The 26,196-nt window shown below is 39.5% G+C and overlaps 1 protein-coding gene across 2 annotated transcripts in view; it reads right to left on the reverse strand.

Annotated features, from left to right (window-relative positions):
* Positions 1-4,122: 4,122 nt before the first annotated feature.
* Positions 4,123-26,196, reverse strand: part of USP24 (ubiquitin specific peptidase 24) — a 91,621-nt gene continuing 69,547 nt past the window's right edge. For both annotated transcript variants that reach the window (XM_067535596.1, XM_067535598.1), the window contains 21 exons: positions 25,820-25,939; positions 25,181-25,401; positions 24,298-24,422; positions 23,717-23,858; positions 23,218-23,368; positions 21,994-22,089; positions 21,123-21,226; positions 19,906-20,019; positions 17,474-17,570; positions 16,015-16,131; positions 15,125-15,217; positions 14,700-14,802; positions 13,620-13,741; positions 13,110-13,223; positions 12,747-12,812; positions 11,679-11,745; positions 8,679-8,757; positions 7,833-7,908; positions 5,996-6,082; positions 5,534-5,644; positions 4,123-5,300 (listed from right to left, as the gene is read on the reverse strand). In XM_067535596.1, the coding sequence (XP_067391697.1) occupies positions 5,238-5,300; positions 5,534-5,644; positions 5,996-6,082; positions 7,833-7,908; positions 8,679-8,757; positions 11,679-11,745; positions 12,747-12,812; positions 13,110-13,223; positions 13,620-13,741; positions 14,700-14,802; positions 15,125-15,217; positions 16,015-16,131; positions 17,474-17,570; positions 19,906-20,019; positions 21,123-21,226; positions 21,994-22,089; positions 23,218-23,368; positions 23,717-23,858; positions 24,298-24,422; positions 25,181-25,401; positions 25,820-25,939 (2,268 nt within the window). In that variant the 3' untranslated portion in view covers positions 4,123-5,237. The remainder of the gene's footprint in view (positions 5,301-5,533; positions 5,645-5,995; positions 6,083-7,832; positions 7,909-8,678; positions 8,758-11,678; positions 11,746-12,746; positions 12,813-13,109; positions 13,224-13,619; positions 13,742-14,699; positions 14,803-15,124; positions 15,218-16,014; positions 16,132-17,473; positions 17,571-19,905; positions 20,020-21,122; positions 21,227-21,993; positions 22,090-23,217; positions 23,369-23,716; positions 23,859-24,297; positions 24,423-25,180; positions 25,402-25,819; positions 25,940-26,196) is intronic.

Genomic DNA, 26,196 nt, shown 5'->3' on the forward strand with positions numbered 1-26,196 from the left:
AAACTTGCATGGGGCTAAGCCATCCACATTGCTTGAGGTTGACAGAGAGGTGAGTTCCTTTGTCTCCTGCACACCTAACTGAGTGACCTGATTTGTAGAGGAGTTGAGTACAGGACAGGGAATAGGAATGCTGGCGTTTGAGTCCTGGCTCCACTAGGGGTAGGAACGACCCTCCCAGCAGGAGTAGTGAATAAAAAATTACTCCATTCAAGAATGAATTGCATAAACCTCTTGTTGGTTTGCATGAAATGAGACCTTAGAGGGCAAGTTACCAGTTAATAGCACACAGGGGTTTCCCTTTAATTAAAGTCATTAAAGGCTTCCACACATTTGCTTCTATTCAGTTTCTCATTCTGCTTATAAGCTGCATTCATCATATCATAGCCGTAATAAGGCTACCGTAAGAACTTGTGAGCTGGTGTGTCCCATAGAAGTGGGGACAGAGACAAGCTCTGATTTAGAGTTTTCACAGCGGAACAGGGGGGCTGTTTTAACATGTAAAAGGTTTACATTTTTCCAACTGTGGTGATTTAGAGTCAGAGTGGGTTGGACCAAACCCTCTCCTTAACATATAGCTCACCCAGGAGCTGGGAAAATGATCCCTTTGAATTGCAATTAGCTGGGGTAGGATTTTTTGAGGGAATTTAGTTATTTGAATTTGGCGTACAGAACAAAATACATCTAGCAGGACTAACCTGCACTAGAAGGGCTATTCTAGTACAGATATCTGTTGTAAGAAGACAGCCTCCTACGGCAGATAACCTGCAGCTAAAAGAGTAGGCAGGGGAAAGGTGGCTTCTATAATGTAGCATCTCTCAAATTTCTACTAGCAGTACATGCAATGCAGCATCCCCGGGGGTAAAAATAGCAGTTACACCAGCGTAGTTTCCATTGAGTCAGGTGGCATCTGCACTCTTTAAATTCTTGGTCAAAATTCTCTCTTCCCTCTGACCCCCAAACAGGGAACAAATCCTATGGCACCACTTACCCCCCAAGAAATGACAAGAATTAAGATGATTATAGTACTTTGTGCTGTCTAGCAGCAAGGTACAATTTTATCCAGCTGGGAAGACAGATTAGGTTGACTAATATAGGTAAGTGGGCTAGCTCTAGAACTGACCAGTGTTTAACGCCTGGGCTGGTCACCGAGAACACCAACTCTTGGTTATGCAACATCTGAACACAGTACAGGAAGATTTTCTTCCACACAAAGCACCTCCCCAGGGAATTGCTTAATCATAAAGACATTAAAAGCAATGATTGTTCTGCATAAAGGGGTTTAATTTGCTTGACTAAACTGCAAATAACCCATCTGAGCATTGTCATGTAATTAACAGTAAGAAATCATCAAAACACTGGTACAGATTACTTATTACAACCTGAGATGTTTCCAGCACTTAATCAGTTTTCTCACAGCTTTTAATCAGTTTTAATAGAAGATTAGTCCCTGCCTACCTGTGCCACAACACGCACCGTATGTTAGAGCAGTGAGGGCTGTTATCAGATTGTTGCAAAGATCCAAGTGTGTGTGTAATTTTTTTTAAGCAAGTAGAAGAAGCCTGATGAATTTTGAACTCAGGACATCTACTTCTGAGTAAAAAAATAGGAAACCTTTCAACTTCACCTTAAAACTACTTAAATGCGAAGGCTGGAGGGCAGAAAATACGGCTGGCCAGCAAACAAGCAAACTGACAGGTGCTCCTTAAATAGCAGAACCACATTTAATAAAAGCTCAAAAAACGGGTATGGAAAATGATGTGCACTTTGTGCCCATTGGTATGTTTCGTGGCTTATCCAAGGAGATCAAAACTGGTTTTTCTAAAGGATAAAGTGAGCAGTGAACAATTGCCACAGTGCCTGAATGTCAGAACAGCCAGCAGCAACAGGGGCAGGTCTCGCTTTAGAGGCATAACTGTCAAATGAGTATTTTCTAGTAGCTGTAGGCATGCGAGAGCACTGCAGAGCCCTCCCCCATCTTTCAAAGCTGCTCTGTGGTTGACACAGGAGCAAAGCCCATCCCTTTGGTGCAGGGGTGAGATAAGAGAGAGAATACCCAATGTCTAAGCTCCTGAGAAGTGTGGAGTAATGGCTTGCTTGGAAATCCAGAAGATCAACTGTGAGACCACCAGTACATTTCACTCCCGAGTATTGTCTCAAGGGTTTGGACTCCTACTGCCAAGTAATTAACATGATGGGAGACGGCAGCCTTGATCCTGCTTGAAGATTAGTAGCTTCTTCTCAACAGTGCGGAGGGTGCTTTGCTGTTACTTTGCTAATTAGACTATTCATCCACAGGATGGCGGGAGGGCTTTGTTTCTTTAAGAAATAGAGTTGTGACTACATAGCTGTTTGTAGCTATCATAGCTGCTCTTTACAAAGAGGAAGACTGGGCACATAACAAGTACAACATTGTCCTGATTCCTGTGCTTCACAGAAGTTTGTCCTTTGAATCGCCATAACTGGAGTACTGGGAATCTCACTGTTTTATGCATCATGCGAAGACAAAAGTCAGTATCACTCCAGAGTTTGGCCCTCTGGTAATTACCAGCTAATCCTGGATATTTTGCTTGTCACATATCAAAGAGTTTAGCCAGTCTAACCCAGTGACTTTATTCTGCGATAAGAACTCAGGGTGAAGTAATGCAGATGGCTGTCACAACTGTCTATCATTGTGCTTGCGGAAAGCCACGCTATAAGGGTATGCAATAGAAAAGCCTGGAAAGTAATTCACCTATTTCAAATTAGATGTCAAGTCGTAGGGACTTTCACAAGTATATCAGATCGATAGCTTGTTACCTGAAGGATTAGCTAGAGTGTTCCAGGTAAGAGGATCAACAAAATGAGAGCACAGCTTTATGAACAATCTAAAGATTACAGTCGTTTTCTGTGAAAGGAATAACTTTATTCCATTGACCAGGATTCCCAAGACTGTTCATCAGGACTGCCTATTTTTTTCCCCAGTGCCAATGTCTGTGCATTAGTTGGACAAATCTATTCCCAAGAGCACATAGGCATGCTATGGCTGCTCTCTGACTGAGCAGATTGTAAGACGTATAAAAACATTTTCACCCAAAAGATCGGCAGTAAAAATTACAACATAGAAACACGTCACAATTTACACAAAAAAAGCTAGTTTTCTCAAACTATATTTAAAAAAAAAAATCTTCAGCAGGTTCAAATGATAGCAGCTGGAAACCAAAGTATTGTCTTATTGTAAATTACAGCCTCTGACTTTGTACAAGCATGAGCAGAACCATGAAAATGTTTGCACTAATTTGGAATATACAGTGGTGATCTGAGCCATCTTGGTGCCGTTTTGCAAGCAATGCTACTTTGGCCTGCAGTAACAGAGGACATGGTTTCCATAGGAAATAATAGGGATTTGAAGTGACAATTGATGCTGGCCCCTAGGAACAATACTGACATCACACCACATCACCACTGTATAATGACTATTTCTGAGATGATTTATGACCTATTATGAAGCAATAGGGAAGGTGGGGAAAGAGGTGTCAGGGAGAAATGATTTATTCAAAATTAATTTAAAACATCACATTTAAAATTTCCCAGAATGTTATCAGAAACATTTATAAAATATGTTAATTCTGCCATGTTTCAATGATGACATTGTTTTGAAAAAATATCCACTATGTCATCCTTACTTTGCACATGCAGTTTCTGACAAGGGTTCTCTAACCTGCAATAAGTTATAGAGCTGTACAACTGAAATTGTATCGGATGGTTGCTTCAACAATGAAATGACTGGTTAATTTCAATATTAGTGCACAACAGTGAAAAGCCATCTGCCAGTTCTTGTTTTGACAACAGTACATAAAAGTAAAAAGAAAAAAAGGCACTTTTTGGCTGGTTGTGCCTTTGACTTGGCAAATTTATCCATTTTGGAGGTACCCAGGCACTCCTTACAATTTCCCCCATTTCTGTGCATTTTTTTAAAGTAAGGCAGAATCCATAAATAAAGGCAAAAGCAGTGCAGACAACGTGACAAACTGAAAATGCAAAATGTACAAATATGAAAACTCAATTGGCACAAAAGAAACTAGTATCCCCAAGCTACTAGAAATAACTGAATTGTGTTCAACATGGAAAACAAAACTCTGCTCATGTAGTCCAACTGGTTTCCAGTTATTTATGAGCAAATAAACCTAGCTGTAGTATTTTAAATGTTGCCTGGTCAAGTGAAAATACAAAGCCAAATCATTCTTTCCCTGCATTAAAATTATTATAAAATCCACACAATGTCCCCAACTCACTCAAGGAATTATTCATCATATACAACCAATACCAACTTTCTCAGTAACTTCAAAGCATAAGCAAATGATTGCAGATCACATGATTAAGACTACAGTTTATTCAATATGTCTCCAAGTCTTAAAAAGATGATTTAATGGAGTCAAACTGCAACAGTTCAATCTTAAAGTGCTTTTTTTTTCTTTTTAAACATTAAACTTTTTTTTTTAAATCCACCTATATGTCATTTCATACATACCTGTGTTACTAGAGAAAACAAAGCTTTTTTATTGCTCTTCCCAATTTGACATCAGACGGTTATCAGAAAAAGCTCATCAATTCCAGAGTTCTTGTGCCAAAGTCATTCTATAAGGAATCACAATCCTTCCAGAGCTCTCTTACTGAACTCTCTGTCAGGCGCTATACAAATCAGCGGGGAGACATATTAAATACAAAGGTCCTTGTGTAGACTGATTCTTAAACTAAGGTTTTACAATGTAAATGTAAGTCATCACACATCTTTACATAATTTTGAATATTTCTATTCAATATCAGAAAGATTAAAAATTTGCCCTCCATACCTAAAGGCAGATTCATTTTTTCCTGTATAAAACCCAAAAGAATCTTTTTTGCAGCATCACAGAAAAAGCAACAGTTTTACATTCACTCATTTAATGTTCACATAATAAAAATTTCAACCACTAGCTTTTTTGTATTTGATAAAATCTTGACAAACTTTTATCCTCTCTGGACTATCACACTAGCTACCGCAGGAGTTCTTTGCAGCATATAAGTTCCTAAACCTTCACAGATGAAGAATGCTTTTAACTTTGAAGGAAACAAAATTCTTCAGGGTTGCCACTGATTATTATAAAGCAAACTCTCTCCAGATTCCTCTGAAGGTGTAAGCGATGGGACTCCAGTTTCAAAAAAGTGCCAGGCATTAAATATTTCAGTTGAACTCTTGCTTTTGAGTTCGTAGATATCCTCTAAGGATCAACGTCGTCAAGGTCACTTTTAGGCTCGCCAATCATCATGGGAGACTCAGAGCCCTTTCAACACACAAAGATAATGATGATAGTACATGCATTGTTCTTTAAAGGTATACAATGAAATATTAGCACCTTGATGCAGTCAAAGTTATTCTGTCTGTAGCACCATCTTTAAAACTCAGTCATTAGGTAAAGTGTGCAGTACTGGGAATTCTTAGTATGGAGCCCACTGCTTTAATCATTCATAATGAATTCTTAACATTAGACAGGATTTTTTTGTTTTATTTTTTTACCTGCTGTAGATATCTGTCTCCATTCTCATTGGCTGGACTACTCTCTGATCCATTACTGCTTCCTGATTGATCTTTCTCATTCAACAGGGCTGTGGCATATGCCAGTGTGTCCTAGGGTGGAATGAAAGTTCAGGATGGATGTCAAAAAGGTCATATGCCCTCTTCATTCAATTATCGTAATTGAAAATTGGCAGACGTTGAGTTTTTAATCACACACTAACAGATCTGCTTAAGTTTGCCCCGTATGTAGAGAACAGGAAGTAACTGAGGTAACAATCTGGTATCTAATAGTGAACTCACTTAAGTCATAGTCAGGAACAGACTTAAGATCCAACCTCCACAGGAAGAATGCACTTAAGCACACTCATTTATAGCAGGACGCCAAGAAAATGGCCACTAAGTGATGAGTAGGAAAGGGAACTGAAAACAACAAACACTCTCTCTCATGATTCTGAGATGTACCTGTGCTGAAATAGTGCGCTGGAAGGTTTTTGCAGTGGATGTTTCATTGGATACATTACTCTGGGGAGCCCAGTAGTGTTCAGACATCTAAATAAAAGCCAAAATAAAAATTAACACTGAGCAACAGAAACACATTACATGCTTAAGGCCTGACTTGTGTATTCCCACAGCAGAACGGGCCAGAAATCTGTGGCAAGATTCCCCAAATCTGTGGCATACCTGTGCAGCGGACTGGAGAGTCAATATCAGCATCACTAAAACATTTGTATTAAATTAATTAAAAGGCTCCAAACTCACGATGAATAATATCAGTACAATAACCACAGTCCTATTATAGCAAATGTAATTTTATGCCCGTTGGCACATTTTCAATTTTCATTATGGTGCAGTTTTTTGCATTGGCAACACAACTGCCTTGTAAAAGCTGTCAGGGAGAAAACTGGAGGTTTAGACAGCTGGAGAGTCTGGGACTGTGGGACGGCAGTGATAGCCCATGCAGTGCTCGAAGAGAAATCATGGCCTAATCCCGACTGCAGAAGCAGAACATGGACTGGTTCTGCTGAACTTCACATTTCATAAATGTCCTTGAGTACTGGAGAAGCACTGCTGGGTGTGCATTAACCGGGAAAGCATGGGAATTAGAGTTCCCAGCCACGGCAATGTGAATTGAGAGGAAAGTGGTGTGTGTTCAAGTGCACACATTTTTCTGCGTTGAACTCAATGTGTGGAAAAAATCTCCTGTGGAAGGTGGCTCCCTGCACCAGCATGCTGGCAAGGGAAGGTTTCCATACTGTATTTTCTACGCTGAATTTCAGCATCAGTACTGTAGCACTGAAAGCTTCCAAAGCTGGCTTTCCTCACAGGGAGGGATGAAAGTCATGATGTCATCACTGATCTAAAAACACTACTCTGTGTACACGTTTTCTTTACTGGTTCATGTGTGTGTACACAAACCTTTCCATTTTAAAGTAAGGAGGAGCCAAATAAAGTGACTTTTTCAAATGTATCCATTTAGCCATGTCGTACTACTACTCGAGATTCAAGGAAAAACTTGCAATCTGGCATAATAATGATCACAAAAAGAGGTGAAATCCATGCCTATCCCTAAAATAGGTCAAGGGAAGATTTGAATTTATAATTAGAGCTGGGCGAATTACCAATTTTTCAGTTTGGCCAGCAAACACAAAAAAATCGGGAACAATATTCAGTTCGGAAAATGTTTTGATTTGCCTGTTTCAGGAAGAGAGAAGATTTGAATCCACATCTCCTACATCCCAGATGAGTGCCTTAATCACCAGTCTCTGACTCTCTTTGGCCCAATGAATATTTATGTATTTATACAAAGTGGAAGTGTGGAGAATGACAACAGAATAACTAATAGCCTGTGAGTTAGGGCACTCACCTGCTCAAGTGAATATTTATGTATTTATACAAAATGGAAACCTTCAACAGGAGAGATGGAACCACCCAGAACAGCCTAGAGCCTGATGGTTAGGCTGGGAGGGAGGAGATCTGAGGTCAAGTCCCTGTTCCAGAGTTCACACTTAAGTCTCCTATATGCCAGGCAAGTGCCCTACCTACCAGAGTAACAGTTATAAAGGGACAAACAGAGACGCACAGAGATGTTTTTCTGAAGCTGACTTTGAAAACCTTTTCCCCGCCTAGACTATCACATCAAATTCGTGATTAGTTTTGAGTCGACCAAAACTGCATTTTTTGGCTAATAAAGTATTGGTCCAAAAAATTTCGCCCAGATCAACTTATAATAGAAGTCTGGCTGCAAATTTAACAAGGAAGAGAAGACAATCTCTCCACAACATTGCCACAGCCAAGTTACCTTCTTCTGTAGCCACTGCACAGCCCAACTCCAATGATGTGAATTCTCCTTGAAATAATCTTTAGCAGCAGGGCACCTTGGAAATTGAGAGCATATTTATTATTCTCAATGAACAGTTCTTTCAGATAAATCAAACTAAAAAACCGCTCGACCTTTGCAAACATTGCAAGTACCAAGTCAGTCATTGTCGTCTTTACCTGTTATTTCAAATAGTTTTATGTTTCTGAAGACACTGCTATAATAAATTAACTGGTTTAGTGATTGTAAAAATGTATATTACATATACACAAATAAAACTGAGTGAAATTTACATCAGATTGTCCGTTTATTTAAGTTAAACTAATTGCAAGTTAGAGGTGAACCAAGAGCATGTATTTTAAACACTTAATTATTAACAGAATATATGATTAGATTTAAAAACCCAAACATTTTGAAATAAAAGATCTGAAATCCTTCGTTATATTTTTGTTGCCAGAAACCTGTGTTTCTCATGCAAGAATTGACAAATGCCTTAAACACTACAGAATGCAGCTCTCCTGCTTTGGCTTTAGATTTCAGCATTATCAGCTATGTCAGGAAAAATCCAGCTCAGGTGCTAATAGGTTAAAAAACCTTCAATCCATCATCTCCAGGCAACCTAGCATCTCATTTTCAAGAGATCCAAAAAACTTTCAAGTAGACTTCAAAGGCAGGCCTTTGAACTTCTACTGCATTACAGTAACCCAGCCTAGAGGTGACAAAAGACGCAGGTAACAGCATCCATATTAGCAACCTGGTTTGCAACAGGTTGAAAATTTGTGAGATGGTTACTATGGAGAGTTTCACTTCCTTTTACCATTAACTTACTTCTGAGCAAGAGTAACAAGGAACTTGACACACTGATAGCAACGACTGCTGTCCACATGGTTACTATGGTGCATCAAGGCTGGAATGAGAAACAGAAGTATTAAAAAAAACACAATTCACACATAATTTTGTGATATAAACAGCCATAAAGTGGGTTGAAAATATCAAGCTAAAGCAAAAACTACAGTCATTCTATAATTTAGTTTTATCTAGAGCTTCCAGAAATGTTAGTGTGACTATTTTTTAAATGTATAATGGTACTAATTCTGCTCAAGATTCTCATATATTTTATCTGAACCCTCCTTTTTGTCTAAACTAGATCAAAGTAAAACTGGCAATTATTCTATGCACTGTACCTGGATTTCAAACAGCAGTTTACAGACAAGCTGTAAATCTCTGGTAATACTGTTATCTTCCTCTTATGCACCTTACAATAGATTTTTACATGGTTCCACCTACTAGGAAGCAAATTAACGATCAAAGCTAGTATAAAGGACCCAGCTCACCAACTTCCAACTGTAGCAAAAACTTCCGAAGCAAGGGAAAAACAATGTGCAACTCCTCAATATAAAAATGAAAGCAAAATACACTACCTAAGAACCCCCTAATGGAGGAAGAGCAAGACTCCTATAAGCCATTACAAGTCAATAATTTTCCTATGCTGTTAAGTTTCTTGTCTCTATCCTTCAATAGAGGATAAGGGAGGATAAAAAATAGGTTAAATTTTTTTTTAAAATCAGATTTTGTTGATTTAAATAAAATACATTTTTCTTTTAAAAACAATCATTTAAAATTGAATTTGAAATTATGAACTTATGTTAAGGGCTAAATTACTATAAAGATTAAAATAATTTACATTAAACCACTGAACTGGTGGAAGTTACTGGAACAGAGTTTGCTGAAGTGCTAAATAAGCTTTTGACAGCCATTTGCAGGTGCAGAGAGAATAGTTTCTTCACAGCAGCTTATTCAGCTAGGTCAGTTCAGTCACTAGCTCATTCAAAGTTAAGAAACCAACTGAGAGTTGAAAAAGCAGGAAAGCATGTATTTTTCTAATCTCTGAATAAAAACTAAGTGTGAGAGGACGAGGATCTACTAGTTCTAAAGTATTGAAGGACAACACAGGGACCAGAAACAGTCAGTTCAATTCACTAACCAACGATACTTCCTTTGCTTAATAAATCAGTTGATTTTAAATGCAAAACATGTTTTGACACTATTTTTTCTTATGTATCCAGGACATATGATTGTTTAGTAGTTAAATAGAATTATTAAAAATATTTTTGTGCATTTAATTAAAGTCCAGTTTTCATCCAAACACTTCAACACAAATGCTGAGTTAAAGATTCAAGTAAATAAGAAATGTGCCCGTCACCATTTTCTATCATAAATGTAAAAAAATATGAATCTGAATAAATGTATGTTAAGCTCTATAATTGCTTAAATTTAAATATATGTATATAGATATAGCATATCCCCCTGGTTACCTAAAGAAATACCAAATTTAGTGTAAAGACTATATTTAGTTGCAAATCCACCCTGAGCAGAGGTTGAAGGAAGGAGTTCGTGGATCTGCCAGAAGCAGACTTGCTACCCAAAGGTTGTTTTGTACATGGCTCTGTGGTCTAAATAGCAGCAGCAAGCACAGTAATGAGGCCTGTGAAGCATCTGAAGAGTTTCCAGGAATCCCAGGTTTAACTTAGTTATCCTCATCCCAAGAGTTGGATCTTGTCTATGAGGCCAAGGACAGTAAGATGTCATGACAAATAAAACATGAAAGACACCATGAAGGGGAATGATGTTCAAACTCGCACATGAGAAGAAGGGACAGCAACAGAGCTGTTAAGATACAAGATCCTTAAAAAATTTTGCATGGACATCCACACAGAAAAGCTGCTCCACCCTTGGAGAATCTTTCTTATGAAGCCTACAGTGGTAGATTTCCTCCCCAGTTTCCAAGAGCTCTGTGCCAAAGCAGTCCATTGGGGTGGAGAAGGGCTCAGCAACTTGCTGACTGGAGAGAGCACTTGGTAATACCATTAGAAGGGGGCAGCACACATTAGAACCAAATCCTGGGATGGAGTGTATGTGTGTGTCATACCCCACAGAGTGAGAGAAGGTTCTACTTCCATTCCATGTGGTTAGGACTGCCCTGCATGATCTTTACCTTCCAGGTCAGAGAAGCTTTGAGGGAAAGAACCTTGACCCAGAGGACTGGAAAATAAAAAAAGCTTCGTTATGGAGAGCCTGCATTTAGACACCAGCCCTCTGACTCGGCAGGATCAGAGCACCTGGAGATGCCTTAAGGCCTGAATACAGGCTTACACACTTTTGAAGGCAGGAGGCATGCATACAGTCCTTGATAAGATTAACGTATCAGAACAGGGCTCACCACATTCATACAGGAGGGAGACTGGAGGAGGCAGCAAAAATATTAAGATGTGTAAGGAGGAGACAGGGTTATTTCAGAATGATCCTCTCTCTCTCTCAAGGAGTTTGTTTGCAACTCAGCTGAAAGTCAACCAGCAACCTGAGAGAAACTCCCATCTCTTCCACTTCTCATTTTCTTCACATCTTCTTCCCCCACCCCTCCAGGGAAAGGCCAAAAAAATGTTAATTTTAGTGTATGCATTCCTTCCTATAGACTAACTGCTTTGCCTCCTTTTTTCTAGTGCAAGGATTATATTGCAGAACGGGGTTGGGGAGAAGACCTTTATGACAATAATGTGTACGTATGTACACATGCACGCACCCCTAGCCCCCACTAGTTTGGGCCTGATCTGAATTCGAGCTCTTAATGTCTTTCACTGATGTACATGAGCTCTATCCCTGTCTGGGCTCAATGATTTGTTTTGTCTGAAAGGAATAAGAGTCCATTTCTTCCCATCCATCACCGTGAGTCTGATGCCCTGCTTTTGGATAACATGTGAAATCAATTCCACTAAGAGGACATTTGTCAAAGGAAAACATTAAAACATTACACGCAATAGGCCTACTTGCCTAGCAATCCATTTTCAGTCTCAAATGCAAATTTGACTCTCTCTACTTGTAAAGGGTCTTCAATAACCTGTGAAGAAAAAAAGAAAGGATTGTAGAACTTAGTGTTCTGAAAGTGGTACTTGCAAGATAAGAACATAAAGGCCATACTAGGTCAGACCAATGGTTCATCTAGCCCAGTATCCTGCCTTCCGACAGTTGCCAATGCCAGGTGCTTCAGAGGAATGAACAGAACAGGTAATCATCAAATGATCCATCCCATTGCCATTCCCAGCTTCTGGCAAACAGCAATCCCTGCCCATCCTGACTAATAGCCATTGATGGATCTATCCTCCATTAACTTATCTAGTTCTATTCTGAATCCCATTATGGCCTTGGCCTTCACAACATCCTCTGGCAAGGAGTTTCACAAGTTGACTATGCACTGTGTGAAGAAATACTTCCTTTTGTTCATTTAAACCTGCTGCCTATTATTTTCATTTGGTTACCCCAAATAAATGATTTCTTCATTATAGCCCTGGTCTTCAGATTTCTATGCTATAAATCAGCGGTTCTCAACCGGTGGTACGCGTACCACCGGTGGTACTTCGCAGAAGGCTGGGTGGTACGCGAGCCGTACTGCACTGCCGAATCCGCCGCCGGAAGTGCCCACTCACCGACCCCCGGGAAACCCTGCTGCTGAAAAGGGGCAAATGGCGGAAGGCATTGTTCCCCCCATGTAACCCGCTGCCACGGCGAAACCCCGCTGCCGCCGAAAGTCCCCCCCACCCCTTTCTTTCCCCGAGTGGTACTCGGGGGAAAAAAAGGTTGAGAACCGCTGCTATAAATGATTTTTTTCAGGTCCAAAATGAAAAAAAACAAGACTTGTGGCATTTCAAGGACTACTGCACTACTGAGTATGTAATGCAACATATAAACAGATTAAAACCCTTAGCTGAAAGTAGAAAAGATTACAGGATGTGTGTGTAAGAACTGTGATCAACATAATAATACTTTCCTTCCATTAGGTATTTACAAATAATTCAGCCTACTCAGGCGTGCTTCATACACAAGTCTTCACTCTTCACTTACCAATATCTCCTGAAGTAACTGGAACGTGTTCTTCAGTTCGTGAGGCGGAGCAGTTTCCAGCTGATTCTGTATGTTAGAAATACAAAATTCATCAGATGGTAGAATACACACCAACGTAAATTTGACGTAATTTAATAGCTGTTCAAAAATATACTGGATGTTTAACCTTCCTTGTTTGGAGTTTATAAAATGTGTTAGAACTATTTATTCAAACCCTAAAACCTAAAGGAAGCTTCAAGGAGCTGTGCAGATTATTCTTAAGATCCCAAAATAAAGCCCAATTTAAAGCCCTTGGGACACAACCCTAAATTCAAAGCCTGGAACATACCATATGCTGAAAATGTACTTTAATTAGCTTTGTACCTTGATGAAATGTAGTATGGTGAAGGAAAAGTGCTCGTTACAAAAGCAGCAGAACACCACCATCTCAATGAGAACGGACAATGATCCAGTTAGTTCCCGTAATGCATGCATCACCTAATGGAGAGATACACATATCATTTCCACACAGCTATACAATTACTCTTAAAAGCAGGATCAAGTTTTTATGGGAATTTTTTAGTATCCTTCAAGAGGGATGTAATTTTGTTTCCCACCCCAAGTTGGCCAGTCCAGTCCAGTCCACCCCCATAGCATTCCATAACATGCTTTCCATCTCTACTAGTCTTGCCTTCAACAAGAATTTGGCTTGCAACCCAGTTCTGAGCTAAGTTATTGAAATTTCCCAGTGAAAAAGACTGAGGTGATATTTTCAGATGTGTGTTCCAAGGCTAAAATGTTCGTTTTATATCTCAAATGTAAGGGTATTTTAAAGAACCAACAGCACAGCGGGTTTTAAACCAAAAATGTAGAGGCATTTAAAGCAATAGTTACCTCCAGTAAGTAAGGCTTCCCCTCCGACAGGAACAATAAAGCTTCCACTTCTTCATGGAGAGCCAAAAGTGGGCCTGAGGCAGTGATACTAAGAGGTGGACGCTGTTTAAAGGGACCAGGAGCTAAAAGAAAAACAGAACACACAACCCACAGATATAACACTGTGCTCCGCACTTCAAAAACCACCATCATTTCTGTGACAAAGTTGGGCTTGCTGTAACCTCTGTTGGCAGCAAATAGTTTCTAAGAACCTACATCTCAAGTTCTGCATCACATATAATATGCATTACCACACAATCAGTTGAGCACAGAAAATGAACCATTTATTATGTTATCAGCACCCTAGTGACAATTGAATAAAGTACTAAAAGGTCATAGCTAATCAGTTTATATTCACTTGGGTACATTATCCCAGGTTCTAACACAATCACTACCACCACATTTGAGTGTTACATCAAAGCTTAGCTCCTTTCTAGTGCTTTAAAACCTCACCACCATCTCAGAGTTTGGCAAATTTACAACCTTGTACAGTCCTGAAACTATTCTTTCGAAGAGGGATGGGATGTCTTTAAAGTCCCACATCAAGCACGGAGGATCCCAACTTTTGTCTTTTTATCCCTTCTGTAGCACTTAGTTTAACTGGGATGTCTTTCCAGCTGCAGGTGGCTGCTTATTTAACTTTACCTAATCATTAAATATCCTTTGGAAAGGGTTGGAAGGGATATGGAAAATGCAAGCAAAGTACAATGTTGAAATCTGGTAGTGCCTGGTACTCCGTCCAGACTGGATTGACATGTTGGTAAAAATCTTTGGGATGCTTGGATGGAAGGGTGCTATAAAAATGATAAATTCACACATCCCTTGAGTGCCAGCCATATTTTAGTTCACTATGGTATCCAAGTATCTCTATATGACTGTACCCAAGCTAAGAACACGTGGGCACCACTGTACATCACACACACTTTCGTTTTAAATGTTCAAGGCAATCTTATTTCCTCACTGATGAAGAAATTAGTTCCATCCGCAACTGTAAGATTGTATCAACAAAGTGCCAAATAAGAACTGAAAGGTAACTCTTACCCACATTCCTCTGTGAGGAGACATCAGAGTGCATAACAAGTAGTGCCACAGTATTGTGAAGGAATCCAAACTCGCGAGCTTGTGCTGAACTCCACCTGCGGTTCTGTTTGGCGAAGAATGGAGGAAAATATACATCACTCCCTACTTACATTCACAGAAGCTCACCTTCTATAACTTTTTCTTCACTGAAAATTTCCTGGACTACATGCAATACAGACCCATTCATACCAGCACAGCTACAGAACATCAATTCATACAGACAGAGGTGGAGTTTAAGTACTGATTTAAAGGACAACAAAGTAATCAGATGGGAGTACTCCTTTTTAAACCTCATGAAAAGTCTGTCCTCTGATTTAAGCATATGAAAAAAATACGGGAATAGTCGAAGCTAAGCACACATGGCATACATGCCATTTAGGCGTTACCTGGTTATTTTGCCGATTGGGGCCAAGAAGAAAGTTGATCATATGCCTTAAAGCAGAATGTCTGAGAAGAAGATCGCTAGCCCTTATGCCTTGCTGTTAAAAGACCGATAGAATACAAGTTACATTCCCGTTTATAGGAATTGTTACAATTACGTTTGTAGGAGCAAAAGCAATTTGGTGCACAGGCTAGACTCTAAATTCCCTACTTGCAAAGAGTGTTTCCCTGTCAATAAGCTACACCTTCACATAGCGAGAGCACTGAAGAAAGGATATGTTGTATGACACTCTGCTTTAGTGGTTTATAAGCTTTGTGTGACTTTAAAACCATTAGAAACCATGCTGTACAGCACCATCCTGTCAGCTATTCAGCTTCCTACCGCAAACCTTTCAGTCTTCGTTTCTTTAAATAGTCAAATGATTGCATTTAAACTTAGGGCTAGTCTACACTTAGAGTGCTTGTGTAGCCATGTTATGTCAGCGTTAAAACCACTTAAATGAGCGGCGGTAGGTATGCTGGTGGGGAGTGTCTCTTGCCGACAGAGCTGTCCACACAAGCACTTATGCTGGCAAAACTTACTTCACTCAGGGCTGTGGGTTTTTTCACATCCCTGAGTGACAAAAGTTTTGCTGGTATAAGTGCTAGTGTAGACAAGACCTTAAGCAATACAGGCATGGTTTAACATGTATACATTGCTTGCATTTCTATACTTTTCTGTCCCAATCTAGTGTTCAAAAAGACATGTACTTTACAGAGAGAGGCATTTCACTTATTTGAATTCTGGAAAGTCCTCATTATCACTAAATAGGTTATTGAATATCCATAACTAGTTCCTTTTCTAGTGTCCTTTTCAATTAAAATAATTTGAAAAGCTTTTAGTTCATTTCGTTACCTTTTGTACAAAGCTGTTGAACAGGAAAAAGTACTGTGCGCAGTTCTTACAGTTCTCTGGAACATCTTTATCCAACAGAGAAAGTAGCACCTCCAATAACTGATGTAGACTTTTTAACTGCCAAAAAGTAATATTTATATTAAAATAGCAATTGTCTACTGTACAAATCATTCAGAACACCCCCATATCAAGGTTAAGGGGTAGTTAATATCACTGGTTTATATTCAGATGTACTTATTGCGACGAGAAAGAATCACAGACAATCACAATCACAGATGAAGCACAGTCAAAACCTGTTTTCCCCTTCCAGACAGTAATATTATGTACATTATAAAAATGAATGTCAAGTATTACTATTCAGCAGAACTTGCTCAGAGAAATGGAATCTGGCCAGCTTTGTCTCACTGGGCCATTTAGCAGTCTTTCCTTAAAGGCTTAATTAGACAAGTTCCTAAACAGTGGCCTAAGGGGCGAGAATGTCTTCCTCCCCATGCACGAGTTCTCCTAACACATCACACAGAAGCAGTCATTGAAAAAGTCAATATACGAAGTTAGGAAATTAATTCCAACTGTGAACTGTAGTCTGGCAATTAAGACTAATTTAAAAGCTCACTAGCAATGCATGGAAATATATTAGCAGCACAGAACAGTGATCATATTTTCTCAATTTCTCTTACAAGAGACAACTGCATGAGAGTAGGTCTAAATTCACCTGCCCCACCTGGAAAAAACACTTTTTAAAAACTACTCCGTGTTTCACATTTTCTTGTGGTTTCCCCTTTTGTGGCATTATGAGGGACAATTGCATGTAAGCAGGAACGTTGCCAAAAAGCTCCCTTACTGAGGCTTCCTCACCTGAAGTGAATCCTCTAATCACCACTGATCTACATTCACTCCAGTGTACTATGCTGATGTCAGAAATTTCTGACGTCAGATAAGGAAGGAGAAGCAGTTGCAGGTCCTCAGATTCTAAATTTGTGAATCAGTCTTGGTAATACCAAAAGAGAATAAACCAAAACATGGCAAAGAATGGTTTCCAAGCAATGCTTTTCAAAATTTTCTGTGGTGTCAGCTTCTCTTTGAGACAACAAATTAGAATGTTATTTATATATTTTTATAGGAAATCTTTTGTTTTAACTAAACTTCAGCCCTTAAAAGTAAGGTACATGTCATTCCCCGGCAAATTTAACTGCTATTTATGTGTAGATTGAGATCCCACAATGTGTACCAGACATTTATAATACACAATTTGGGATTCCAAAACTGGTGTACACCGCATTACCATGGCTAGAGGATATGAGCATAAAGAGATTCAAGAACTGAAGAACTACTGAGAATGAGGTTTTTAAAGCCTTCTACTTTGGTCACTAACAGAGGTGCATGGCATTTTCTGGCAATATAATGACAGCTATAACACTACAAGAATCAATACACTAATTCAGAATAAAATATCACTGACCTTATCCTGATAAAGCAAGGCACCGTCTAGAGTTTTTTCAAGAATGGTGGCTACAGCAACTCGCACCTCTCTTACACTGCACTCCAGCAGGAAAGTCCTGAAAAATGCACAAAGAATCTTTGGTTTGTCTACACTACCACTTCATGTTGAAGTTCGGCATTTGTTACGTAAAAGGACAAGGGTTGCGTCTCGTGTTCCTGCTTGCTACTATTGCAATTTCCAGTGTTTTTTTGTTTTTGTTTTTAGAGCAGCGAAACTGCATTTGATCACTTTAAAAGACAAACTAAAGAGTACAATTCATAAGAGACATAAGAGACATCGACATTCCTCAATCAGCAGTTTTATACACAGCATACAGTAGGGTAGCAAAGTAGATTCTGAGCATTCAGTAATTGACAGTCTGAAGCAACACAGATGTTCTTGGCCACTAAGAAGTGATTAAATGGGATCTTGCCTTAGCTTCTCAGAGCTGGCACACTTTCCCCACCAAATGGCCCTGACCAATGGATGATATTATACATGTCATGATTACCATGCAATCTTCTTTATCAATAAAAAAATCCAAGAGGCAATTTCATAACAGCATAACTACCAACACCATCTCCTTCCATCTCCTCTCCAACATTTTTCATCTTAGATTACATGATAGGTACCTTGGAAATGCCTAAACACTATATATTTCCTTTTTTGAACAAGAACCAGCAAACTTACTTCCCAATATGAAATCCAAAATACCCCAAAGCATTCAGAGAACACTGTTTAAACACTAGTGAGTTTGATACAAAAAAAACCCAAAAAGCCATTCAAAGTTAGGGGTTCTCTCACACCAACTAAAGTTTTGGAAGGAACGTCAACCTTGAATTTCCTTGCCTCAACTAGTGACTATTATTGCCAGTTAGCTAGAAATATACTACAATGATCAGGTGACCAATGGAAATACAGCATGATAGCTGAAGAGTTATTCCCTCAAAATAATTACGATTTAGCATCTAAATATTTAATACAATTTAGAAAATGCTTAAACTTAGATCAAGAATCATTCTAATACCTTGGAATATGCGCTAAAAAATTAAAAAGGGCTTGGATGGAAAATGAAATTTTCTTATAATCCTAAAAGAAGCCAGTATTAAGCTTTGAGCTCTCCAATCGTTTAAACTGTAATAGCTACCAGCAATGACCTGGATTTATTATGTTCAAAAGAGTTGCTGTACAAATCCCCACTGAAACCTTGGAATCGTGCAAGATAAAACCAACAATCTGCAAGGAGGATTCAATGTAAATGCCTTTAAGTAAAAAATAAACTAGGCTGAAGAGCTTTTGTAAACAACCACTTCATAAATAGATGAGACTTGAAAAATAATTTGAGAATTCTCAATGAAAGGCATTCTGAAATAAGACCTCAATTGCATATTTCACAGGGGTTTGTTTCCTGAGCACAAATTACCTCCCCCTTCTATTAAGTACAATAAAAGCTGTTTGATAACGTCCTTTTGAGCAACTTGAACCATTAAATCGTTTATCTAGAGCAACGGTTCCCAACCTGGGGGGGCGGGATCTCCTTCTGTGTGCCAAAGATTACAGGGGGTCCATGAGGCTTCAGTAATATTGAGGTCATTTAGCCCCCCGAGCTCCATGCCGGGCGCAGTAGCATCAAGGACGGAGCGGAGGAGCAACTGGCCAGGCGACTGGCCAGAGAGGAGCAGCCCCGTGCCGGCAGTGGTCTGGAGCAGCCCCAGCCAACCTGCGAGAGGCCTGCCTCCATTACACTCAGTCCATGAGGGATGGAAGAAGTGGGGCCACACGGGGCGTGTGGTGGCAGCTGTGCCAAGGAAGGCTTAGCTCCTTACTTAGGTAAGAGTCATTTATTATTATTATTTATGTAATTTAGTGTTATTATTATTAGCATTATGTGTGTTTATAGGGGTCATGTGTGTTTATGGCCGGTGAGGGGGTGGGGTGGGGCATGTGTTTTACCTAGTGTTAACTAGTGGGGCTTTCACGCAAAAAAGTTGGGAACCCTTCACTGTAGAAGAGTCAGTGGGTGGATGAACTTATTTGAAGAATATGCTCTACTTTCAACATCTTTGTAAGAGAAACAAAACTGAGAATACCTGCAACAATCTTGTTAAATACATTTGTTTTCCTTTTCTCTTGTAGCACAAACTAGCCAAGAGCCACACATAAGCTCTTCAAGACGCATTTCAAAGCAACCACTAAAACTACATTAAAATGTGTTTCTCCATTTAACTATTTTATTATACTTACTGGCTTCTTCAAGAAAAATTAATTAGATAATGACAAATACTATTTCAAAATATCTGACTAAGGGATATGGAAGACACTGAACAGTTCTTCTACTTTATGAGTATGAGACAAACCACATCTTTATGAAATGTTACTTATAGTGATTTGAGAGAGGATCTGGTACTTACTTTACAAGCTCTCGTCCCTCTGACCCCACCAAATATTCAACTAGCCACTGACAAGCCTCAAAACTTTTAGAAAGCAATGCATCAATGGTGGCAATCCATTCTTCTGTATCAACCCTTTAATGAAGCAGAGACAGCAGTATCAGTAAAACAGCAAAATTTCGGATCTGACTTTTTCTTCTCTGATAATCAAGATCTGGCATTTCTAGAGGTAGTTCAGGACAGCAGGACCTGACTGGTCAATCAAAGGGGAATGGTTTGGTTCCTTTTTCTGGAGAGCTATTGCTTCCACCACTGAATAATATCTTAAGAATTTAAGAAGTTACAGTAACTCAGACCCTCTCTCTTTGTTTCACCTGTCTATAGAGCAGCGGTTCTCAACCGGTGGTACGCCGAAGAAGGCTGGGTGGTACGCGTACCGCGCCGCCGAATCCGCCACACCGGAAGGGCCCTCCCTCCCACCCTCACGAAACTGTGCCGCCGAAGAGGGGAAACGGCGGAAGGGTTTTGGCGGAGGGCAGTGTTCTCGCCATGGAGCCCGCTGCGAAACCCCGCCGCTGCCGAAAGTCCCGGCCCGCCGCCGCCGCAAGTCCCCCCTTCCTTTTTTCCCCGAGTGGTACTCGGGGGGAAAAAAGGTTGAGAACCGCTGCTATAGAGTATAAAGGACCCATGTCTTAATTTGAACTGAAGACATATCAGATAGCACTTAAAGAAAAAAAATCAGGCATCACATTTTACTCTCTCAAATCCAGCCAAGCCATTCTTACACTGAAATCCAAAGAGTGGGTTCCAACATTAGTTATAGACCGCAATATTCAGAAAATAAGTATTTATTTAAAACTAAGAATTTACTTGTGTTCATAAAAGACCAGGATTTAGAGGTTTTATTTCTCAATTCAGAATACACACTAATTAAAGCTTTGACCATTTCCTTGTATTTAAATCCTTTATAGTTCTTTCTACCCCGCATAACAATGTTATAGAAACAGACAAATGCAGTAGAAATAAGTTGTCAAGTTTCCCTCCCTGGATTTTCTTGTGTTGGGCAAAATTCCATTTGTATTTGGAATCTCAGAGTTGGAGAGCATTGCTGTGCTAGTGAATATCAACAGCATTTGTGGAGTCAAGAGGTTTAAATGCAATGTTTCAAAAAGTTACAGGATTTACAAGTCAGCAAATCTTATCAGATATGCCCATAGGGCTCTAAAATGAATCTTCACCTGAGTTTTTTCTTGGTTCGTAGATAGTTTTGGAAGAGGAACTGGACCGCTAGCTGTAAGCTCACCTTTGCCATACACGGGTAATAGGGGTGTTTTAGCTTAGTCTGGAAGAGACAACACATTCACTCTAGTCCAGCAGTACCACTTTTCTGTTCATATTTGTAAAGAAAGAATCAGTAAACATAGCTTTAACTTTAAACTTTTTGCTTCATTTGAAGACTGGCAGGCCCCAAATTTTACCAACATTAAAATGAAGAATCTCCAGCTCAGAACACAACAGCAATTTAAACTAGGGCTATACCTTTGTTAAAACATGAATTAACTTGCTCAAGAACCCACCAAATGCAGGATGCTAGTTTGTTTAGTGCTCCATTATTGTGAGTAGACAGAACTATATGAACTGTAGGACTCCCGAGAGTGCATCTATCAAAGCTGGTGGGCATGCAAATAATGTCCCTTTAAAATTGGAAGCGTTGTTTTACACAAAACTTCAACAACTGGAAAAAGAATGATATGAAGGTGTCAAATATCAGTTGTGATCCTCCCTTCATAGAGAAAGGAAATGCTATCCAGTCAGAGCATAGCAACTTACACCCCCATCATATCATTTTTTAATTACAAAAATTTAAATAATTCTGTACATTTCACTGCAGACCAAGGACAACTGTTTCCATGATCAGGAACAGGAAAACAGCGTCAGTTTTAACCAGATGCACTCACTGGGAACCATAATTGGAGATACTGAGTGAGTTTAAACAGAAATTCCATTAATCCACCCGGCTGCCTTTCTTCTGACTGGGTCCCAAACAGCCTTGCGTGTGCCCTCCCATCCAATATTATAGCACCAAAGAATTAAAATCCTGCAACTTACGGCATTCAGAGAGGCTAACGACAGAACAAAACTGAAATAGTCACTGCTGTACACATCTCTATTCTTCATAAATTTCAGATTTTCATCTCTCACCATCTATAGAGGAAAAGTAGTTATTGTTAGTAACGGAAGGCAAGAAACCCAGGTTACAGTGCTCACATTAAGATTCCAATCCTACCTACTCATGAAGGATCTGCAGTGTTTGGCAAACAAGTCACACACTTAACTTGTTTGTGCTCTGAACTCATTGTATTGCTCTAGGGAAAGTTAGTACTGGAGACTTCCATAAAGGCAATTATTTCCTCCCAAAATATGGCAAGAATCGCACTGGCAGAGTGAGAATAATTTACCCACTTACCCAGCAAAAGACAGTTTTTTTGTATTTAGGAATGTTATGAGACTACATGTCAAGAAACTGAAAGCTTAGGATCAATAGCGTGTGCTAAACAAGCTCTTGGAACTTAAGAATTAGCAGGTGAAACGAACAATCACGATAAAGTGCACGCATGCAGTTTCCCCCGAGAAAGGTTCCTTGAAGAAACCTCAGAATAAGTTTAAAACAAATTTTGGTTTCTGTGACTAAATGTTTTAATGGCATACTGCACTGTAAATCCTCCTGTACTCCCACCGCTTCATCTATGTCACCAATCCTCCCTACAATGGCTGCCAATCTTACCAAGCCAACTTCAAGGCTCTACATAGTCAGAGGTAACATTTGTGTATGTGATCTTGTCTCCTCCTCCTCCTTTTGGTTTCTCCATTCCCCTCACCTTACTGCTCTCACACTTTATTCAAAAAACAAAAACAGCTAGTTACAATTCCCATTTATCTACCAAATACCTTCTCTATTTTTCTTCACACTCACTTCAAGGACTCCATCCTTCCTGTTCACATCAATAATCTCTTCACTCTCCCTCATTGTACATGAATTGCTATGTTCAGTTAGATTGTTTAAACTAGAAATTCTTCAAGGCAGGGAATCTGTCAATCTGGTTTTGAATGATATGGTAAAGTACAGTGCTATATAATTAGTTATTAAAATTGGCTTGATGGCTGTAGGAACAGGTAAAACAGTTCTGAAATATTTTCCACCTTTAATCTAGTTTTGTTTTTAACAAATCTACTTCTACATTAGGGTCTGCTACAAACCAATGTATTTCACCTGACATGCCTAAGAATACATTGACACAAGCTGCATTCAGTCACTATTTTGGAGTGCTTTACCTGATATATTCGTACAGGCATTTTCTCTACAAAGAGTCCTTTCTTCTCTCCTTTTCTGACCAGCTTAGTCAAGATGGAGAGACGGTCACTGTTGGGTCTGTGTGGTCGAGGTGATGACTGGGGTGAAATTTCTGGTGAAGATGGAGCAGATCTAAGAGACAGACAAGTTTAATGCTGATAATTGAATCCTGAGATAATCTTGCAATGCAAATTTCAATATACCAACAGGAAAATGTCATCTTAATAAAGTGTTTTGATCCTTATCTAAATATATTTTGGAGGCTGTTGCAGTCAGTGTCAGACCTCTCACTTCAACAGAGGTGGGAGCATGCAAAGTTACTCATGGAAGCAATAAAGAAGTACTCATTAAATGGTTTAAAAAGATGGGCAGACAGCATGCTCCTTTGGCAGACAGGAATTATTCTATTCTTAGTTTTGTCTATAGTGTCTAGATATCATGGCATCAGAAATACCTAGGAAGACAGGACGATAAACTTACAGCGAGAGATCCTCAGCTTCTTGCCGTACAACGCTGACTCGACTTTTCTTTGGTAAGACTGGAGAGTTCTGATCAGAGACTCTCTGGTAAAACAGCATGTAGGCATTCCAGTACCGCCGGCGCACGTCGGGATAAGGGTTAGCTTTAAGGAAAAATGATGTTTCGGTCAGTCTCTGTAGGTATAATTAGCTTTATAATCCCTACAAGGGAAACAAAACTCAATGGACAATTAATGCAAAAGGTAAGATATATAAAGTAATTTTAACCCATTTTACTCCATGTGCTCTGGTGCACACACGGTGAGGGCTGCAGGGTGGTTGGTTCAGTAAGTATTATTCAACCATCTCTACAAGCAGTTAACACATTCCTTAGTAATGTGGGAAACTTTATGAAAAGTTGCTGAGGAGGGTTTCCTAGTCAAAATGTAACTGAAGCCATTCTAATTCTAGTCACGCTGAGTCAAAATGTTAATCCAAAATAACAACTCCTAATATGTTTGGATGAAATTTACTTAATTCTAAATCTGCAGTGAATTAGTATGAAACAAAGCCACTATTCATTAAACCTTTATTAATACTTACATTGATCATATACTTTTGGTCTATACTCCCCACCAAAACATTCATATTCCAGGGTTTCATCTGTTAACTCAAATTCTTCAACCACAGTGTCATTGAATTTATACCATTTTCCTTTTCCACATCCCCTATGGTCAAACACAACAGACAGGTACAAAGTTACAAGCTCAGTTTGAGTGCCTAAAACTAAAAAAAGTTCTCTAGAAATGAAATTCCTGAGATTGGGCCTGCTTTGATGGTGAACAAGAAGGGCTTAAAACAATTCTTAAAGTTGCAAAAGAAAATAGTTTAATGAGAAAGGTGTGATTTGAAATCCAAGAGAATGAAACATGTCATCGAATGTTCAAATATCACAGAAGGCCCCAATCTTGCAAGCCTGCACTGAACCCTAATGGGTATGTTTACACTGCATCTGGGACATAGCCTTCCAGCTTGGGTAGACAGACCTGTGAGATAGCAGGGCTCAACTGAGCACGCTAAAAATAGCTGTATAGATGCTGCCACCTGGGCTAGAGATCAGTCCCTGTCTCCACCAGAGGCCTGAAAGCCCTAGCTGTAATGTCAAAGCAGTGTCTACACAGCGATTTTTAGTTCACTAGCATAAATCTGTCTACCCAGGTTGGGCGGCTCACTCTGAGATGCAGCGTAGACTTACCCAATGACATAAACCGGGGTAGCTTACAGGATTGGACCTTAGTTCACACTAGATTTGCAACTTTTTCCAGAAGCGCTTACGTTTTTTCAGTAGCTCGCGTCTTGTTGGTAGCTTTAAAGGACTCACTACGTTTAACAAGGAACCTGGGCTGTTCCTTTTAAAACAAGTCATCTTCCGACCCAGTTGCTCTGGTCATACCCACTAACGTGTGTGATCAGTGTCATTCGTTACCTCCTGTCCTTTATAAAGGAATAATAGTGCCCTGCATGCGCTTGGCCACTGTGCACAATCACACCAACAAGCTCGTAGTTTTCTGTAGGGGCAACTTTTTTTCGTGGGGATCCTCCACCTCCTTGATCCGTATTTCTCCCATTGTCACCAACTTCGGAAGAGGAATCTTGGCGAGCCATTCCTGACACAGTATAGGGTTCCATGTTCAACATCCAGGGAAACTGTTTAAAAGCAAACAGCTTGGATTAAACTAAGACACTATCTGATATGTTACCAGCTTAGTGTAACTGTAGAAAAATATAAAGACTTACTCACAATGCCTTATACACTGGAAAGATCTAATGAGAGCGCTGCGCTTTAGCCTATTATCCCTACAATGTAGAAGTTATCCAACATTTCTTTAAGCAGGTTTTTGCTCTTGCTTTCCAGGCCATCAAGGACTTGGGAATAAAGTGGAGACAACAGACTCAGCCCTTAAAAGGCTCCACAGGGAGCTACATTCAAACATTATTACTGCAGAGAAGATCACTGCACAATGGTCTCTGAAAAAATGCTTTTTTTGTGGAAGCGGATGAAGGGAAAAATGGGAATTCAGAGGAGCCCAGGGGTTGGGTGAGGAACATGGAGGAGTTCTCTTACCCTTATCTGTTCATCATATTTAATGGAACGTCCACTCTCCCAATCAAATCCAAATCTCATCAGGTGGATCACCAACACACTGGGTAGAGCTTTAATGCATGTGCGCTTCACTGTAGTCCTCTTAAAGAGAGAAGAAAGTCATCTCTGTCTAGATACTAATTACAAAATATTGTATGATTCCCATCTAGCCTAAATGATTTTTAAAGAATAATGTCCCAAAATAATACACAAATGTGCCAGATGGAAGTTAGGAATACACACACACACAAGCAATGATCTATGTGTCTAGAACCTACGCAGAGTGGGTTTACACCTTTAGCAAAAAACATCTTACACTATCCAGTTGCTGATCTGAGTGTTCACGATATACAAAACTC

Source organism: Emydura macquarii, unplaced genomic scaffold (genome assembly GCF_026122565.2).
Source record: "Emydura macquarii macquarii isolate MOO-44397 ecotype Brisbane River unplaced genomic scaffold, CSIRO-AGI_Emac_v2 contig_3506, whole genome shotgun sequence".
NCBI lineage: Eukaryota > Metazoa > Chordata > Testudines > Chelidae > Emydura > Emydura macquarii.